The sequence below is a fragment of the Prionailurus viverrinus genome, chromosome D1 (assembly GCF_022837055.1).
Source record: "Prionailurus viverrinus isolate Anna chromosome D1, UM_Priviv_1.0, whole genome shotgun sequence".
Classification (NCBI taxonomy): domain Eukaryota; kingdom Metazoa; phylum Chordata; class Mammalia; order Carnivora; family Felidae; genus Prionailurus; species Prionailurus viverrinus.
In genome coordinates, this window is record NC_062570.1 from 86,875,110 (window position 1) to 86,895,875 (window position 20,766).

General features: G+C 42.6%; 1 protein-coding gene across 8 annotated transcripts in view; it reads right to left on the minus strand.

Annotated features, from left to right (window-relative positions):
* The window catches only part of WT1 (WT1 transcription factor), a 49,984-nt gene that overhangs the window by 8,843 nt on the left and 20,375 nt on the right, over positions 1-20,766 (minus strand). For all 8 annotated transcript variants that reach the window (XR_007156543.1, XR_007156542.1, XM_047879377.1 and 5 more), the window contains one exon: positions 2,560-2,656. Coding sequence is in view for 6 of the 8 variants with exons in the window: in XM_047879377.1 (XP_047735333.1) it covers positions 2,560-2,656 (97 nt within the window). In the remaining 2 variants the exon portion in view is untranslated. The remainder of the gene's footprint in view (positions 1-2,559; positions 2,657-20,766) is intronic.

The window sequence follows — 20,766 nt, forward strand, 5'->3', positions numbered from 1 at the left end:
ATTTGGACACGTGGCCACATGACCTCAGGCCCCACTTGCAACAGGTAGGGAAGTCCTTATTAGAGAGAAATATGGGATACTAAACGAACCCCAAGCTGACCACACTTTCCATGTGGGAGTAGATGACAAGGAAGGAGGAGCCCCTGAGATTTGAGGGTTCTCTTTGCGAAGGGGCTAAAACCACCAAAGGCCAATGGTGTAGCCAGTGTAAACATTTAGTAATACCACCAGAAAACACTGGCTGCCTTCTGTGCACTTTACATGTCCTTCATTGTTTATTCCCTTGATCTTGTGGGAGTGGGTAGGTGAATGGTCAGTCCTTCATGACAAGGTGCTAAAAGGCCACAGTGAGGCAAATTTTTCCTGCTCTCAGGATCAATGACCCTTAGACAGGAGCAGTGGGAGTGCCCCGGGGGCCACTGAATCCTCCTCACTCTCTTACAGATGTGCAAAAGTCAAGACCAAAGAACACATCTATGTTTTAAGACCTGGAACTGCCTCTGAGCTTAACCCATCCCCTGCTCTGTGCATTTTCCACACCATGCTTATGTTCTAGTTTCTATTTCACACTGCCTTGCACTGTGAGAGCTTCTTTTTTGAAGGAGAAGTACTTAGTGACATACAACTTTGCTGTTGACAGGCCACAGTGTCTCAAGGCAAATGGTGGCGTGAATTTAAATGGTGAGCCGGCTACGTTTGAACGGTAGACTCTAGGAGAAAATGAGTCGGTAGTGAAACAGCACCTGTGAGATCTGGAGTCTATCAGCAGCCATGACAGCGAGTCTGACAAACCGGGCTTTGTGGAAAGAAAGACAAATGGAGCTTCCTTCACTTCCTTTAATTCAATCTAGATGCAGCGCACACAGCACTGGGATATAAAACTGAGTTGTCAATGTCAGTCAAGGGTCGCGGTGGAGGATTCCGGTGGTATTTGTTGAAGGAGAGACTGGGATGACTCTTCCCATACTTCCATCAGATTTCCGTATTTCTGCAATCCTCGGCTTTATTCTCACCCCTGGAAGGTTTGGGCTGAGGGCACATGCTGTTCTGTCACCATGATGCTTCTGGAAACATCAGTCAGAACATCTCAGAGCTACCTGACCCACATGTCATGTGGGGACCTGGGTCACACACAACTTTTTCCTAGAGTACTGACTATGCTGGTGAAGTATAACCACAGTTACTCATGTTACAGCCACGGAGTCACAAGTGAAAGCCACACACGCAAACCCTTGGTCACTGCATGTGGTTCTGACCTCCCCAAAGCGGCTCTGCTGAGGTGGCCTTCCATTGACTTCCCCGCATTCTCCAGAATGTTTACCTTTTTACTTTTCTTTCCTCACTCTCCTTGGAGACCCCTCTCCTCCAAACTGTTCACAGCCCCCTGTTTCCTAAGCAATGCAATGTGGTAGTTAAAAACAGGGGCTCTGGAGTCAAGCAAAACTTGCTTTATAAGTAGTTATGTGATTGTGGACAAGCCACTTGTCTCTGGCCTTCAGTCTCCTCATCCATAAAGTGGAGATAATAATACCTACCTCATAGAGGTGCACTAAGGATTAAATGGAAAAAGAAAGTTTAAGTATAGAACCTTAAATGCCTACTGCTAAGTGGCAGAAGTGAGTCTGAACTGTGTGATTCCAACTATGTGACATTTGGGGGAAAGGTGAAACTACAGACACAATGAAAAGATCAGTGGCTGTCCGGGGGAGGGGAAGACGGGGGGACGGATGAGTAGGTAGAACATAGACATTTTTATTTTTAGGCAGTGAAACTATTCTGTGCAATAATGTAACGGTAGACCCGTGACATGACACATTTAACAAAACCCATGGAACCACACAGCACAAAAAGTCAACCCTAGTGTAAACTATGGACTTTCATTAACAATCACACACCAATACTGGCTCATCAATTGTAACAAGTGTACCACACCAATGCAAGATATTAACAATAGGGAAGACTGTGGGGGAGGGTGGGGATGAGGGAGAATATGGGAACTCTGTACTTTCTGCACAATTTTTCCTTAAACCTAAAACTGCTCCAAAACTTAAGTCTATTAAGACAAAAAGCCCATTACAAAAGTCAGCACAGTGCCTGGCACATAGAAAGGGGGCAGCACCCACAGAGTGGGCGCCATTACCATCATTATGGTTAGTAGAACACTCGGCAAGGCAGAGCCTACCTTTGGGCACTTTACAATGCAGACCAATTCGAGGGTCTGACTTGGGAAGTCAGGAGTCCAGGTCATTAGTTACAAGAGCCGCAAGCCCACCTGGAGGAGTGAATTAAGCAGTGAAGGGGGAAGGGACAGGATTCTGCCAGAAGCATCTTGGTCTGAGTCAGGGAGATGACCGCGTTCACAATGACCTGTGGACAGGAGGCTGCCCTTTCTGCCCAGCGGAAGAGGAGAGGTCTTTATTGTCAGAGGAGCCTATAATTAAGAACAGACTTACCAGGGCCAAATGGCCATCAGCAAGCAAGTGAAAGGCCGTTGAGAAGGAAAAGAGGCATTGACGTCCCCTTCCAGCCAGCCCCCTTCCCCTCGACCCGAGTTCTCACCTGAATGCCCCTAAAGACGCCATGAGTGTGTATTCTGTACTGGGCACCGCAGAGGATGGGCGTGGTGTGGTTATCACTCTCATACCCTGTGCCGTGGCTGCAAACACAAAGAGGGAAGAACAAGGCTCAGGTCGGTCCACAGGCACCCTTTAGAAACGCGCGTCTGCATCAGAAGAATGTTTTTAAAAAGCTCACAGGACAACAGCCATTGGTTTTTGCGTCTTCGCTGCTCTGGAAGCAGGGCTTTGTGAAGGGCAGGGGGCTCTTCAACCCTTGCATCACCACCACGCGGCCCTCCCTTGTGCTCAGGGAGGCCATCTGTGTCTATGCCTCTCAGACAAGCTGGGAAAAGTCACAATGGCTTTCATCCCCAGCAAGTTGTTTACCATCTAGCCAGCAGAACAGACAGCCGCGAATGTCTCCGGAATGAGCAGATACCTCAAGTTTCACATTAAGTTCAATGGATTTTTGTTGGCACCTCGTGACTCAGTTTTTACCAGATAGCCCCAAGAAAGTGATGACACAGAAGAAATGTCACATTCTCAGAAGTGGGGATTACACATCAGTGACCCTTCTCCCCTTAAGTTTTCCAGATCAACTTAACTCTTTGCAGCCAACCCGTGCCGTAAGCGGACACTGGATAATCTTCCCTAGCATTAGATTGCCTAGTCCTCTAGTTGGTGCTCAGGCTAATCCTGGCCTTCCCGCAAGGGCTGAGGGATGTGGAACATTGAAATGAACAACTTGAGAGAAGTGAATACTCTGAAAGTATTCTCTCCTTTAAGTCAAAGCTGGTATCTGTTCTGCAGTTATTGTACTTCCAAATGAGGCAGAGTAAAGATTCTTATCTACATGCAGGACATTATAATCACATCTAGAATCACCACAAGGAGCTTCTATGAAATATCTCTGTGAAATGGTGCAGCTGCTTTGGAAAACATCTGGCAGTTACTCAAAAGATTAGACATAAAGTTACAATCTGACCCAGAAATTCCACTTCTAGGTATATTCCCGGGAGACATGAAAACATGTATCTACACATAAACATGTACACATTGTGTACTAGCAGTATGATTCATAATAGCCAAAAGATGGAATCAACCCAAATGTCTCTCAGCTGATGAATGGATGAACGTAGTATATTCCTAAACTGGAATATTATTTGGCAATAAAAAGGTGGGAAGTACTGATACGTGATAATGTGGACAAGCCCTGAAAACACGCTAAGTAAAAGGAGCCAGTCACAAAGGGCACACCTATTGTGTGCATCCATTTAAATTTTTTTTAATGTTTTTGATTTATTTTTGAGACAGAGAGAGACAGAGCAGGGGAGGGGCAGAGAGAGAGGGAGACACAGAATCCGAAGCAGGCTCCAGGCTCTGAGCTGTCAGCACAGAGCCCGACACAGGGCTCAAACCCACAAACCAAGAGATCATGACCTGGGCCAAAGTTGGACGCTCAACCGACTGAGCCACCCAGGCGCCCCAGTGTGTGCATCCATTTAAGCAAAATGTCCAGAATAGGCAAATTTATAGAGACAGAAAGTGGTTTGGTGATTGGCTGCCTAGGACTGGGGAAGCCGAGGGAAATGGGAGAGTGATTGCTGAAAATGTCCTAGAACTGTGGGAGCAGTTGTACAACTCTGTGAATATATTAAAAACCACTGATGTCTTTACTCCAAACTAGTGGACTGTATGGTATGTGGAATTTATAAAGCTGCTTTACAAAATTAGCTTGGGGAATAATGAGATCCATGCACAGTCTTTTTCCCCCTAAGCCGCCAGGTGTAATTAACTCGCTGTCAGGGCTGAGAGCCTCCACCCTCTGCCTGTGTTACTCTAGAGATGCCAGGGGTCCCAGTGTGGGAGGCAGGCAGCTTGGCTGATCAGCCCACTCCACCTGAGGGTGTAGGGAAAACCTGGGGCTGGCTCAACTCCCACTTCCACGGGGGAGAGAACTCCTGGAGAGAAAGGGTGTTTGCCAGGATGACTGACATGGTCCGCACATCCCACAGCCACAGCAGCTGTGGAATTTCATGTTTCATTCTGGCTCCAAGCTTTTTAGAAAGAATTGCCTGTCTCCCTTGCATAGACAGTGAGAGCAGTTTCAGGAACTGGGTGGCAGTTTACAGTTATACTATAAAGGCAGTGGGGATGTAAGAACTGATGACAGTGGTGATGTGGTAGCAGAAAGAGGACAGGACAAGAACGATGTGGCCAGAACATTTTGCCTTGAAGGCCGTGAAGACATGCTGCCTCTGTGTGGCTTCATCCTCTGTATGGAGCCAAAATGTGACTTACACATTTTCTGGGGCTGAGGGCTCTCTAGGGACACAATAGAAATCTGAATTATTTTTAAGTTCTGCTATCAAAGAGGAAGAATTAGGAATCTGTTGTCTTAGCAGCTGATCTCTGGATGTTACTTGGGTTCCTGGAGGGTGTGAGAAATAGATTTTCCTCAAAATACTTGTTCCAGGAAATGAAGTGCTATACTACTCAAAGGTAACCTCATAGCCAGATATAAGCCAACACACCGAAGAAGCAACCAGAGAGGTGCCTGGGTGGCTCAGTCGGTAAAGTACCCAACTGTTATTTTCAGTTCAGGTCATGATCTCACGTTTGTGGATTCGAGCCCCGCCCCACATTGGGCTCCAGGCTGACAGCACAGAGCCCCTCTTGGGATTCCCTATCTCTGCCCCTCCCCCACTTGCACACTCCCTCTCTCTCTCTCTCAAAAATAAATAAATAAACTTAAGGGAAAAAAAAAAAAAAAGAAGCACCCAGAAACAAGACTCTACCTGCCAAATAAACCCCTAGGTTCTTCTATCAAGTCCATGAATAAAAACTACAGCTGAGTCTGCCTACTGGCTTTGGTGTTTCCAAAAGACAAACAACACATCAATGTAATTCCACACTGTGGAAACCCTACAAAGCTCTTCCCAGTGTGGTCTGCCCAGAACACTAAGTATAACGCACAGGTATTTACTATGGTGACAACTCTCTCTAGGTAAGTAAAGGAAATCAGGTCAGTGGTCTTGGGACTGTATACTAACAGAGGGAGAAAAGGTATCTACTCCAACCCTCATTTCAAAGCCCTTCTAGCTCATCAACAGTTGCACAACACGACTGGTGGCGAATTTTTAAAGAATCCCATTCCATTTGGGGAGTACTTTAATTGTGAAGAAAGTCCTTTCTGAGCCAAGCAGAAATCTGCCGCCTCCTTTCTGTCTTCTGGAGAACCGCAGAGTCTTAGTGTTTTACAGCCAACCCTGTGTGTCTCCTCTGCTCCATGGTAAACTTGGCCTTGAAAGCAGACCAGCTTGCCCCTCTCTGTATCCTCTCAGCTGGGTGACTGAAGTTAAGGCACAGAGTCCATAATGTCCCATGAGATGGACGGAATCTAACTCCTCTTCCACATGACATTCCTTCAAATATTTGAAGACAGCTTTCCAGGGTACAGAGATGGGGTTCTCTCAATGATCATAACAAACTGGTATCCAATTCCTTTAGTGTCTGTATCATCCACCTCTTGATTCCCTTCCTTTTGTAACGTCTCTCTCAAAGCATGGGCTTAAAATGGATCCCAGTGGCCCCAGAAGAGTGGGGAAGGACCACCATCCATAAACACAAAAAGTTTAAGAATTATGAAAATAACATAAATGTGTAAGGCCAGAGAGTACATGCCTCAGCCAAAGAGATTCCATTGCAAATTTCTGAAAATCAGTATGCTAGTTAAACACAACACAATCAATGCGTTAGGCCCATAGGTTATCCGGACTCAATGAACGCATCTAAGGGGACATCGCTTCTAGCATTCAGGTCACAGTGGTCTTCCCCCCTCAAACAGAATCCTCATCGTCCACAACAGCAAGAACTGCAAGTAAGGCACATGTCTCCCACCTTGAGCTTGAAGACATGATTTTTTTAAATCCAGTTCAAAACTACAGTTATCCTTCAAATTCCATTTTATTTCTTTTAGGAAGTATTTCCAACTGTTGAAATCTTTTTGACTCAATTTGGCTTCCAAAACATTGGCTTTCCATCCCATTTCATATTTCCTCTACCTTTGAAAAATCACCTTTTCTGTGTTTCCACTTAAAAAAAAAGGATTGGGGTTCCTTGGTGGCTCAGTCAGTTAAGCATCTGACTTCGGCTCAGGTCATGATCTCACAGCTTGTGAGTTCAAGCCCCACATCAAGCTCTGAACTGACAGCTCAGAGCCTGGAGTCTGCTTTGGATTCTTTGTCTCCCTCTCTCTGCCCCTTCCCAGCTCACACTCTGTGTTTCTCTCTCTCTCTCAAAAATAAATAAACATTAAATTATTTTTTAATTAAAAAAAAAGGATCTTCCTTATTGTTGTGGGGAACTATTATATTTACAATATATATACTATACTTGTTCTCTGGCATTCAGGAAATGATAAGATTGTAAAAGGTCTGTCCATGCAGCAACCTGAGGGAAGCCATCACAGAGAATCTAGTCATTTGGATGGGCAAATGTCATCAGTGGGAGTTAATCTGAGGCAGAAATGGAACAGTCACCACCATTAAGACCCAGCTGGTAGCTTAGATGGTCAGGTAACGCCAAGCTTTTCCCTGAGAGAATTAGCCTTAAAAAGTTCCAGTGACTAAGCCGTAAATGAACTAAATAGGAGTGAGGGTAGGGTTCTTAGAGATCTGGAGCCATAAAGTCTTCCAAGAAGAGCAAGGAGCTATCTGCCTAGTGAAGAGATTTCTGGAGCCAAAGATGCACCTTCCAAATAAAGCATTCACAAAGCCCTGGATAGTATGGGGTAAAAATTTATCGGGACTTGGAGACAAGAATGTTATCATTCATGGAGCAACTCCAGAGTGGAGAGTGAATCCCACCAGATCAAGCAATCGAGAGACCCAAATCTCTCATAGGGTAGAAATATATGCAGTGGCTAGACCTCCCCTCCAACCCAGACAGTGAGGAAGAAAGTAAGAACTCTGCTCTACCAGCCGAGGACTGGCAATCATACGAACCCAGTGTTTTCAGATATTTCCATTCTCCAGAAAGTCAGAAACCAAGATCCTCATGTGAGATCATTTCAGTGTTAAATTCTGGCAAATAATTGAGATTTTACAGAATCACTGTCAGGTCAGACAAAAGATCTCTGGCCTCAGGGCCACCTGAGGTTTGCCACCTCAGCTTTAAAGGTTGTGCAGGAAGTTTAAGCTGCAAAATGGAAAATTCTGTCTTGATTTTGTTCTCTCCTTCCATATGGCAACAAAGTAGGGGTGGGGATGCACCTGATTCTTGAAAAACTGAGCATTAAAACCTTCCAAACCCTTGAAAGTGTGACAAGATGCTACACCTATACAGCAAGCTTGACCAGTGCCACGATGGCAAAATCCAGAAGCACTCGTCATCTACAGGTATCAGCGGTTTACCTCTAACCTTCACTGGCCCACTTGCAAGTAGCTTTAAGCACTGGAGCTATAGACAGAAGACTGTAAATTCTAGTGTATCAGTTTCCTACAGCTGCTGTAACAAATTATCACAAATCTGGGGTCTTGAAACACAAATTTACTCCCTTACAATTCTGCAGATCAGAAGTCTAAAATCAGCCTCGGTGTCCTAAAGGCAAGGTGTGGGCGGGGCTATTTTCTTCTAGAGGCTGAGGGGAAAAATCTCTTTCCTGGTCTTTCCTAGTTTCTAGAAATTACCTGCATTCCTTGGTGTCTTCCTCACATCACTCTGACCTCTTGCTTCCTTTGTCACATCTCTAACAACTCCTCTGTAGCCAAATCTCCCTTCTGTCTTCTTCTTATAAGGACACTTAATTCCATTTGGAGCCAACCCAGATAATTCAGTATAATCTCCCCCATCTCAAGGTCCTTAACTTTATCCCACCTGCACAGTCACTTGTGCTACAAAAGGTATCATTCACAGGTTCCAGGAATCAGGACTTAGATATCTTTGGGGGTTCATTATTCAACCTACCATACCAAGGGAATCAGACTTACTCAGTTTCTTACAGATGGATACATTTGAAAGAGCTCAGTTAATCTGGATCCTTTATCTCCAGATGAATCTAGATGACTAGTCCTGAAGAAAAACATCACCTCCCCATCAGACCATTAAGGCATCAAATGAGACTAGGTAAATAAAGCACAGTGCTTGGCACATGGTATGCCCTCAGTAAATGTTTGCTATTACTTACTAGTAAGATCTGCATTTTGCAGCAAAAAATACTGAGATTTAAGAAGACATTGAATTATCTGCCCAAAGTCAGACAGATGGCAAGTGGCAGAGATGGGGCCTGAATGCAGGACAGCCCAGCTCTTCTTCCTTCAAAACTAGCTAGACAATTCTGGTGGTATAACCCCATCCTGGGTTCACGTCTATCATCATGACACTGGACTAATTCCCAGCTCTTTTCTCCAGTGGTATGAATGAAATCAGGCATGCTGAAGGCTTAAAAATGTTGTGGGAGTGGGTAAGATAAGAGAAGGGGAGCAGTGAGGAGGAACAAGTTTAAGATAGTCAGTCTTCAGTATACTCCAGCTTCTGCTCTGAGGCACTATTTTTATTATGGTATAAAGAAAGCACAAAGCTAACTACGATAAAAATGGCCTGCTTATATGTGACAGAGCAACCAAAACTGAGCACAATTGTTACAAAGAAAATTCTTTCCACATAACTGGGAAAGTACACTGAGCAGGAACAGTTATCAGTAGAGCATATACCTCGTGACTTTATTCTTGGAGGAGGTGTGGACTGTACATTTTCCTAAACAGCTTTAAAATGCATAAAAATGCATCCTGAGAAATTCTGCTTTTCCTAGACAGCTTTAAAGTATGTAAACATGTGTCCTTAGAAAGTTTACAAAAAGAGAAAAATGTCCCTCATAGAACACAAATTATGAACCCTCTTCATGCTAAAAACCTGTACGTTGAGGTTTGGCCCAGAAAAAACCGTAATGTTAGAAGAGTAGCTTCTTTAGAAATGATTAATTTTGATATTCCACAGGCACAAGAAGATTAATAAAAAGGAATTGAGGTTTTACAGATGAAGAAAACCAGAGCTGCCCTGAAATCCCTTATCAACAGAAGAGGTTTAAAAAAAAGGGGGGGGGGAGGAAAGAAAGAAAAGAGACTTTTGAAGGTAATTAACATTTGATATAAATATTCAAAAAGGGGAAACCTCCACCTGTGACTTCTCTCTTCCACCTCTAGTCCTTGGCCAGGTAGGCATCCCCCTATCTTCACCTCTGTCTTTGCACCTCTGCAAAGTTAATCAGGTTGAAGGAAAGCACCTGGGAAAACTTCAAACTCCTGCATATCCAGAAAATTGAATTTACCCATCAATCTCTGGTCTCTGTCCGTCCTTGATACTCAGGCTTATATACAAGATGCTTAAATGTGTGATTCTTTTTGGTGTTGAAAATAAACTTTGCTGCAAGTCTTGAGAACCATCACCCCTGTCCCATGTGCCACTTTTGAGGGAAAAGAGCACTGGAACCATGTTCAAAAAGTGTGCCTCTTTAAAGGTTAGACACAAGAGATAAGGCTAAACGCACCAGTTTAAATTACTCTTGCTAAGAAAAAGAAGAAAGAAAAGAACCCAAATCTAATCAGGCCTCTAGATCTAACTACCTATTTATATAGGAAATACAGGGGATGGAGGTCTAAAGTTAAAAAAACTGTAAAAGAAAGCAATCTGCTGAATCCAGGTTGTGAGATATTTTACCAGCCAACTGACCTGCTATCTCCAACATATCAATACCATGAGGAGGAAAAAAAAAAAAAAAAGGAGGTGGGGGTGAGAAGGACAGTTACAGCATAAAAGAAACTTAAGGGAGGACAACCAAAGAAATAAAACCAAGCCCAAAGAAACAATAAGCCTCTGCACAAATGCTCAGCATTCACAAGGACACACCATGCACAGAGATAGTTGGGACTTGAACTAGAGGACTCAAACTAGAGGACTCAGAGCTGAAAGAACAGGAACTTCACCTAGGAAGCCTAAGTGGTCACACCAGAATGCTTACGTTTAAAAGCTTCACTGATTGAAAACCTAATTTCCCTGTAGCCAGAGTAATTTCAAAATTCGCTTTCACATCCACTTATAAGATGTGACTTGAGAAGATGAATACATATTGAATTCTCTTTCTGCACATAGTCAGAGGTGGTGGCAATGAAGCACAACCACCTCTAGCTCAACGTGAGTGCTTTTTTATTCTCTGCCTGGATGTGATGTGCTAAGGGCAATATTTAAATCAAATTCTGCGCAAACATCATCAGCAATGCCATCTAGCCAATCTCTTTCTTCAAGTAATTTCACCTTTTATAGTGGGAATCTAACAAATCAATTGGTCAAAGGATTATTCTGTTCCTGCAAACATAATGGGAAAGAGCAAGCAATGCAGATTCTTTTATGAATCCAGCACAGAAAGTAGAACCTAAAAATAAAACAACTAAGTTAAAGTTGACTGAGTTAAAAAAAAAAAGGGAATGTCCACAATCTGGTGAATCATGGGTATATAATTTCCTCTGAAGTATAATCTACAGAAAACAATCAGCTATTTTTTTTTCTTGAAAAATTTGTCCTCCTCCTCCCTTCAGGTGTTTCATTTCAGATCTCAAGAATAAGATGCAACAATAGCCAAATGATGGAAAGAGCCTAAATGTCCATCAACTGATGAATGGATAAAGAAGTTGTGGTTTATATACACAATGGAATACTACTTGGCAATGAGAAAGAATGAAATATGGCCTTTTGTAGCAACGTGGATGGAACTGGAGAGTGTGATGCTAAGTGAAATAAGTCATACAGAGAAAGACAGATACCATATGTTTTCACTCTTATGTGGATCCTGAGAAACTTGACAGAAGACCATGGGGGAGGAGGAGGGGGAGGGGAAAAAAAGGTTAGAAAGGGAGGGAGCCAAACCATAAGAGACTCTTAAAAACTGAGAACAAACTGAGGGTTGATTGGGGGTGGAAGGGAGGGGAAAGTGGGTGATGGGCACTGAGGAGGGCACCTGTTGGGATGAGCATTGGGCGTTGTATCGAAACCAATTTGACAATAAATGTCATATTAAAAAAAATAAAATATAAGTTGTATGTATCAGATACAAAAAAGAATAAGATGCATTTTTGACTTTTAATGAAAACATAATATAGTTTGTGTCACTATTTTAATGGGTTTTTTGGGGGGGTTTTTTTGTTTTGTTTTTTTTTTTTTTTGAGAGAGAGTGTGAGCATGAACAGGGGAGGGGCAGAGGGGTGGCGGGGGGGGGGGGTGCTGACAGCAGAGAGCCTGATGTGGGGCCCGAACTCACAAACTGTGAGATCATGAGCTGAGCTGAAGTTGGATGCTTAACCAACTAAGCCCCATAGATGCCCCTATGTGGTCTCACTTTTAGTTGGAAAGTATACTATAGTAATTCTAACTATTACACCTTTTAATGAGCACTTTTCCCATGAGCATTAGAAAGAAGGCTTCTCCTCTGCACCATCCTTCATTTTATTTTCCATCCAGGTCTCAAACATCCCTATGGTATCCAGCTCCACATGTTATCTGGAAGGGAGAAGGACTCACCCCACTTTTATTAACTTTGTTTTAATTCTCTGTTGAGTATCTCTTGTTCTGCCCACTCCACATCCATCCCGCCTTCCTCTGGAAACAGGGCCCTTTTCCTTTCTAGGAAACCATTCTTCTCTTCTAATCCTCCCCTCTGGCTCCAGGGGTGAGGACATGCTCAGGACCTGGCCAATCAGACCAGTGCATTCTCTAGCCACATGACCCAACCCAGGCCATTCAGAAACTTCCCTGGGTCTTTTGCCAGAAAAGAACCAATAGAGAGCTTTCTCCTTTTGAGGCTGTAATTGCCAAAAACCAGAGCTATTTTTGCCACAATGGAGAGAGCCTGTCTGAGAAGGCAGCCAGCACAGAAAACAGTAGAGATAAGAGACAAGGAAACCATGTCCTAATGACACCATCTAAGACCCTGAATCCAGACATGGGAGTTTTAAAATACAATACAGTAAGGGGTGCCTGGGTGGCTCAGTTGGTAAAGTATCTGACTTCGACTCAGGTCATGATCTCCTGGTTCATGGGTTTGAGCCCCATGTCCATGCGGAGCCTGCTTGGGATTCTCTGTCCCTGTCTTTCTGCCCCTCCCCGGCTCTCTCTCCCTCTCTTTCTTTTTTTTTTTTTAAATTTTTTTTTTCAACGTTTATTTATTTTTGGGACAGAGAGAGACAGAGCATGAACGGGGGAGGGGCAGAGAGAGAGGGAGACACAGAATCGGAAACAGGCTCCAGGCTCCGAGCCATCAGCCCAGAGCCCGGCGGGGCTCGAACTCCCGGACCGCGAGATCGTGACCTGGCTGAAGTCGGACGCTTAACCGACTGCGCCACCCAGGCGCCCCTCTCTCCCTCTCTTTCAAAATAGATAAATCAACTTAAAAAAAAAAAAAATACAGGGGTGACTGGGTGGCTCAGTTGGTTAGGCAACCAACTTCGGCTCAGGTCATGATCTCACAGTTCGTGGGTTCAAGCCCTGCATCAGGCTCTGTGCTGATGGCTCAGAGCCTAGAGCCTGCTTCAGATTCTGTGTCTCCCCCTCTCTCTGCCCTTCCCCTGCTCACGCTCTGTGTCTCTCTGTCTCTCAATAATAAATAAACGTTAAAAAATAGATAAATAAAAATACAATATAGTAAGCTGCCAAATTAAAATTTTTCCTTTATTGATGCCAGTTAAAACTGGGATTCTGCCACCTGCTATAGAAAAAGTCTTGGTTTGGGGCACCTGGGTGACTCAGTCGGTTGGGCATCCGACTTTGGCTCAGGTCATGATCTCATGGTCCGTGAGTTCAAGCCCTGCGTCGGGCTCTGTGCTGACAGCTCAGAGCCTAGAGCCTGCTTCTGATTCTGTGTCTCCCTCTCTCTGACCCTCCCCCTCTCACACTGTCTCACTCTCTCTCAAAAATAAATAAACATTAACATAAAAAAAAAGAAAAAGTCTTGATTCATACATAATCTAGCAGTTATCTAAAAGTAATTGGATTTATTTTTTCAGCAAGTTTCTCAGAACATGGTATCTATAAATGAGTAATGGTCCCTTAAAAGTGTTACCTTTTGGAAGATGCCTACTTGTTCCAAACATGTTATCATTACTAAAACCTAAGTTGTATTCCTCTTTTGAAAGTTTTTTTATAGTTCTGGCTCCTAGGTCTTCACTTCTCATGCAATCCTGTCATCAGCCGCTATTTAACAGGGGACGCAGGCTGAGTGGTTAACAGCCTGACAACAACACTTGTATAAATCAGACCTTATGAACCAACAAGCTTTCCTCACCACTTGAAATGGTACACAAACTTCCTTCAACTGACCTTTTCCCTCTTATTTAACACTCAGAGCAGAGCTAAGAGATATTTTACATATTTAAATCCAGTTTCTCACAACTTTTTGGAGAGAACACAGTCCAAAAACGCCACAGTTTTACTGGGCCCTACCACTCGGAAGGGTATTTTAGGTGGGACTTACATTCCTACTTCAACACACACAAACACAGGAACTACATTTTCACAGACCACCTTATTCAGACCATATAATAAATAACCGATCTCACCTTACGTGTGTCTGGCATCGAGGTGATCGTTCATCAGAACCCCAGTTTCATCTAACTCACTGGGTTTACCATTCTCAATGCTTTAGCTCTACGGCCAGAAATTGCCGCTAGGGTGTCCCAGATCCACACAAGAGACAAACCCAACAGGAAAAGATGGAGCAGGATCTTTTCAGCCTGGATTCCTAAAGGCTCCTACCCAGCTAGCTTACACGCCCTTGAATCTGAAAAATTTACTCAACTGTGCTCAATTACTTAAAAAAAATTATCCTCCCTAAAACCCTAGGATTAAGCACAGGGCTCTTAAGACTAGATGTCCCCTGGGGTGCTTGGGTGGCTCAGTTAAGTGTCCAGCTCATGATCTCAAGGTTCATGAGTTACAGCTCACGTCAGGCTCTGCACTGACCCTCTCCCACTGTCCTTCCCTGACGTGCACACACCACATGCACTCTTCCCCCCCCCCCCCGTCTCTCTCTCTCTTTCAAAAGTAAATAAATAAACATTAAAGAAAAAATTAGGGGCGCCTGGGTGGCTCAGTTGGTGAAGCATCCAACTTTGGCTCAGGTCATGATCTCACGGTTTGTGAGTCTGAGCCCCACGTCGGGCTCTGTGCTGACAGCTCAGAGTCTGAAGCCTGCTTCAGATTCTCTCTGTTTCCCTCTCTCTCTGCCCCTCCCCCCGCTTGTGTTTTGTCTCTCTCTCTCTCTCTGTCTCTCAAAAATAAGTAAAACGCTAAAAAAAAATTTTTTTTAAGGATTAGATGTCCTCTGCTTCTCCAGTTGAAATGGAGGCTTGTAGGTGTGAAGGCTGTGTGAATAATCATCTTTTTCACAGGCCCCACTCTCCAAACAAACGTTAGTAACACAACAAAGGATTTCAAGGTGAAGACACAAAAGAAAATCCTTGTACTATATTCATGAGTGTAATCACATTCATTCTCAAAGAGATTTCGGAGCCAAAGGCATTACTGCTAAAAGTCTTGAAAAGGAAGACATTCAAAATAGAGACATCTGACACAGAACAAGACTTGAAAAAATGTTGAGGAATACCATCCACGCTCTTGCAGAAAGGGTGAGATCTTTTTCAAAAGTCAATCATCTCCAAAATTACTTTTGTTAAGTAGGCTCCACGCCCAGCACAAAGCCCAACACAGGGCTTGAACTCATGACCATGAGATCAAGACCCAAGCTGAGATCAAGAGTCAGATGATCAACTGATTGAGTCACCAAAATTTGGGTGCCCCCAAAGTTAATTTTTAAACTATCCATTCAAAATTCTAATTAAGACTTAAAAATAAACTTGTTATTTTAGAATTTTATATTTACAAAAAATTTTCTAAGATAATACAGATAGTTGCCATATATCTCATACCCAGGTTCCTCTCTGATTCACATCTCACATTAATATAAGTGCATTTGTCACAATTAATGAACCAATATTGACACAGACTTTGAAATTAACAAGGTAAATCTAAAATTCATCTTGAAGAATAAACAAGAAATAATAGCCAGAATTAGTTTGAAAAAAGATCTACAATGCTAGTAAACTTTTCTATCAGATATTTAAGTAGACTATAACAGTATGATAGCTTGACAAAAAGAACCAGAATGATCAAAAGAAGAGAGTAGAGTCTAGAAATGGACCCAAGGAATTTGATAGGATCCAAGGATTGATAAAAGTAATATTTGAAGTTAATGAGGAAAGACTGTATTATTCAAAATAGTTTGGGAATACTGGCTAGTCTTCTAGAAACAAATCAAGGTGGAATCAAGTTGCCAAATAAATGTAAGATGAACTAAATGTTTAAATGTAGAAAGGTAAGGGGCACCTGGGTGGCTTGGTCGGTTGAGCATTCGACTTCGGCTCAGGTCATGATCTCGCAGTTCTTGAGGTCAAGCCCCGCATCGGGCTCTGTGATGACAGCTCAGAGCCTGGAGCCTGCTTCAGATTCTATGTCTCTCCCTCTCTCTGCCCCTCCCCTGCTCGCAATCTGTCTCTCTCAAAAATAAACAAACATTAACAAAATGTAAATGTAAAAAGGTAAATTAAAAAATAAACCAAAAAGATACTAATAAATAATTAAATTTTTAAAATCTTGAGATGGGAAAAATCTTTTAAAGAATTTTTTTAAGTTTATTTATTTTGAGAGAAAGAGAGAGAGTGCACAGGCATGTGAGTTGGGCGGGGCAGAGAGAGAGAGAAACCCAAGCAAGCTCCATGCTGTCAGCACAGAGCCCAATGCTGGGCTTGATCCCATGAACCATGAGATCAAGATCTGAGCTGAAATCAAGAGTCAGACACTTAACAGACTGAGCCACCCAGGCGCCCTGATGGGAAAAATCTTTTTAGGCATGTAAAAGCCAAAAACCTAAAGTAGTAAAACTGATAATGTTTACCATTAAACAAAAAAAATCTGCAAGGAAAAGATAAAACCATTAAAAGAATTAAAATACAAACCAGAGGAAATACCTGCAGTGCATATGACATATAAAAGGTTAATATTCTTATCAGCAAAGAACCCTTGCAAATCAAGGTTACTAGATGAACTATCCCAGCTTTTAGCTAACCAGTCACCACTTTCCCATGGAGCCTCTTCTCCCTCAAGGACACTGTTCCAGCAATTCTATGCTCTCCCACCAATAACTTTTTCCCTCTTCTTGATCATTCTCATTGGTAAACAAGCATGCAGGTACTTCTCTCTAAATATAAATAAGTGAAATAAAGCAAAACAATAAGAAACCACTTTGTCCTGACATTCTATCCTCATTGAGCTATATATAACATCATTTCTTTGCTCCTTTTTGCAGCAAAACTCCACGAAGTGTCTTCGTACAAATGCCTCCAGTTTATCTCCTCCTAGAATCTCCTACACACATCTGTATCAGGCTTTCTCTCTCTCCCTCTAATCTTTCCAGATACAACTACAGTTACTAGTTCAGTAAATGTTTCCAGGAGTTTCTCTTTGCAGATACAAACACACCCTAATATGTTGAAAAATTAGTTATCATTGGGTGGTGAGAGAAGAGATATCTTTTCTCCTCTATAATGTTTTGGTACTGGCCTGAATTTTTAAATACATAAGTAAGCCTGTGTTACTTTTACAATCAAGGGGGGAAAAGTTGTTTTCATTTTGATAAAGTACCATCTTAGCCTTAAGAACATTGTATCTGTGGCTTTGCTTTTAAAATGAAGAGTTAGAAATAAAGCTAGAATGGGATGCCTGGGTGGCTCAGTCGGTTAAGCATCCGACTTCAGCTCAGGTCATAATCTCATGGCTTGTGAATTTGAGTCCTGTGTTGGGCTCTGTGCTGACAGCTCAGAGCCTGGAGCCTGGTTTGAATTCTGTGTCTCCGTCTTTCTCTGCCCCTTCTCTGCTTGTGCTGTCTGTCTGTCTCTCTCAAAAATAAACATTGGGGCGCTTGGGTGGCGCAGTCAGTTAAGCACCCAACTTTGGCTCAGATCATGATCTTGGGGTTGGGTTTGTGAGTTTGGGCCCCGCGTCGGGATCTGTACTGACAACTCTGAGGCAAAGGCCTGCTTCGGATTCTGTATCTCCCTCTCGCTCTGCCCCTCCCTGCTTGTGCTGTCTCGCTTTCAAAAGTAAATAAACATTAAAAAAATTTTCAATAAACATTTAAAATTTTTTAAGAAGAAATAAAGCTAGGATAAATGAAAATTTTCACTTTTAATAAGAAAAAAAAACCCTACTGATACATTCAACAGCCCCTCACTTCACAGAAGCATTTATATGGATGGCCTTTTACTAGCGTAGCTTCTATGTCGATGTTTTCCTAGTTGGAGGTTATGATTTTTTTCTTGGGTAAATGATGGTATACTTCTCCCCCTCCAACACCCACCGCCCCACACACATGCATGTGCTCATATGTGCTTGCATGCACGCACACGCACACGCTCACACACACACACACACACACACACACACACCCTTATCAACAGGCTGAAATCCGACTTCATCTTCTTGTGCTGTCTATCATACTCTTCATATCCATCTCGGACCCCTTCACCACCACTTTCCTTTTCTATCATTCCTGCTTGACCTCTTTCTTCTCCTGAGCTAAACAAAACTGTCATTCTCTCTCACCTTTACAAGATGAAAATAACTCCTTGCTTAGAAATAAAATAGTTAGAAACATAGTGTGGAGAGGATGCCTATAAAGCTCAAAATATTTTTTTTATGTTTATTTTATTTTTGAGAGATACAGTGCCAGTGGGAGAGGGGCAGAGAGAGAGGGGGCCAGAGGATCTGAAGCCGGTTCTGTGCTGACAGCAGAGAGCCCAATGTGGGGCTTGAACTCATGAACGGTGAGATCACTACCTGAGCCAAAGTCAGATGCTTAACTAACTGAACCACCCAGGCTCCCCAGCCCCAAATAGTTTTTTAAACGAAGTATTGTTTTTAACAAGTTGAGAATATTTTCAAAAATGCTCTCTTGATGATTGAAACACAGAACTTTGCAATGGCCTACAGAAGCTGAAGCCCAATCATTTGTTATAAAAAAAGAAAAGGATACAAATGTATATGTCTGCATAGAAAAAGGTCTAAAAGTGTATGCAACATAACATTAACAGTAGTTTCATCTGAAATATTGGGGGTGGGGTTAATTTCCTTCCCTGTATGGTTGTATTTTCTAAGTGTTCCATAATTTGTAACATTACTTCAATAATTTAAAAAATTAATACATTATTTGAATATATGGCCAAAGAGAAAAGGGTGGGAAAGGCGAATAGCAAAGGAGGCGATGGGGAAGAAAGAAGTAGCACGGAAGTGAGAAGTGAGGGCAAAGAAGCAAGTCCACTCCAGATGCAAGGAACAGAGACACAACTCAAAATCAGTCTCCATCCCCACCCTGCTGACCCAGGAGTCCCATGTTTGTGCCGGCAGTACCACTAGGAGATCCTAGTGGAGTCCAAATCAAAGCAAAGAACCACTTTCCCTGGCGTAAAGGTAACCATTTAAAAGAAGAAATTAACAAAGTTTTGCTGGGGGTGTAGCTGGAGAATTTCACTCAAGAATGCTGATATTCACAGAACTGCTTCTCTCTACCTTCCCTCTACATCCTAAGCTCCAGGAGCCACTTAAAAGCAGGCTATCTACTTTCAAGAAGTAAATCTCTTGGACGAGTACCTTATGTTTATGAGCTGGAATGGGAAGGTGCTGGGCTGTGTATTGGAACTCCCAGCCAGAGAAGACAGTTATCTCTCTTGGCACAGGTTCTCAGGGATGAGACCATGTCTAGCGGGGATTTTCTCCAGATTCGACAGCCTTGGCCCTACCAAAATGCACAGCTTTGTTTTCACCATACATCCATCACTCATCGTGAGTCTTTCATTTTTCCTTTCAACCATCCACAGGTCAGATACTGTGTGTTCCCAACAGTCTGTGAACTTCTTGGACCAGCAAAGGGACATTCATTTTTCTCAGCACTCCTTCAACATTTCTATTGTATTCGATTTCCCACTCCCCCTGCCCAGCTCCCTGGAGAGTGACTTCTTCCTTGTTTTAATAACTTGGACCACAGTCAAGGTTGATGTGTTACTCCGTTTTGTAGGATATTTTCTTCAGAAGAGACAAAACAGACTAATGGAGTAGCTGGGGCTTGTGAGCAGCTTTAGGAATTCAGCGTCCATTAGGAACACACAGGAAAGGTTTTTAAAGAAATAAAAAGTAGGCAACACAAAGGCCTCATAAACAGAATTATTCATAAAGGTAGACTAATGCTTTTCCTGGCAATTTTCTCTCCCAGTGACCCGCTTTAAAAAAAGTCTAATTTCATTTGTGAGTGACGAAAAGGGTCAGAGTTAAGAAAGTGGGTTCATAAAGTACCTTCTCTGACTTAAATTGAAATACAATACTCTCCCATTTGAAGTCATAAAAGTAGTTCTGATCTCAATGGGCACACAGATATAAGAAAATGAATAGAGAGAGGAAGAGAGAGGAGTAAATCAGGGTCAGGAGTATCCCTTCCTCCCCATTATATCATCTTTTCATCTCATCTTGCCCATACTCTCCCTAAAATCCCATCCCCAACCATTGTAATAACACGGCTCCCTGACATCTAATGAAAGATGTCTCCAAGGAACTGGTTAGGACACAGGGAAAAGCCCTGTTCTTTTTTTTTTTTTTTTTTAAGTAAAATTTTCAAGGAAAAAAAGACATGAACAAATATTTAATGGGGGTTATTCTGAAGTCCACATCTTTTTAATAAAAAATTTGATAACACTTCATTTTTATGAGTGATATGGAAATTATCTTTTTTTCTCCAAAACAGGAGTCAAACCTCCAGTTTTTCTGTTATATATCTATTGTGTCACCATGATTCTTCTTACCATTGATTTCAAACAGCGGCAAGACACTAGCTGTGAGTTTAAATAAAAAATAGTTATTTATCTTTCTTCATGGAATATCTTTATTCAAATGTGTTTTCCATATTAACAGTGGTTTCGTACCGTGACAAAAGTAAGTGAATATGGCATCAGAAAGAAGAATGACACCAACCCAGATTGTGTCTCCCCTGGACAAAAGCCCAATTTTCTACTGGAATAACAGATTCAACTGAATTCAGTTCTTGGCAATTCATGGGCTTAGA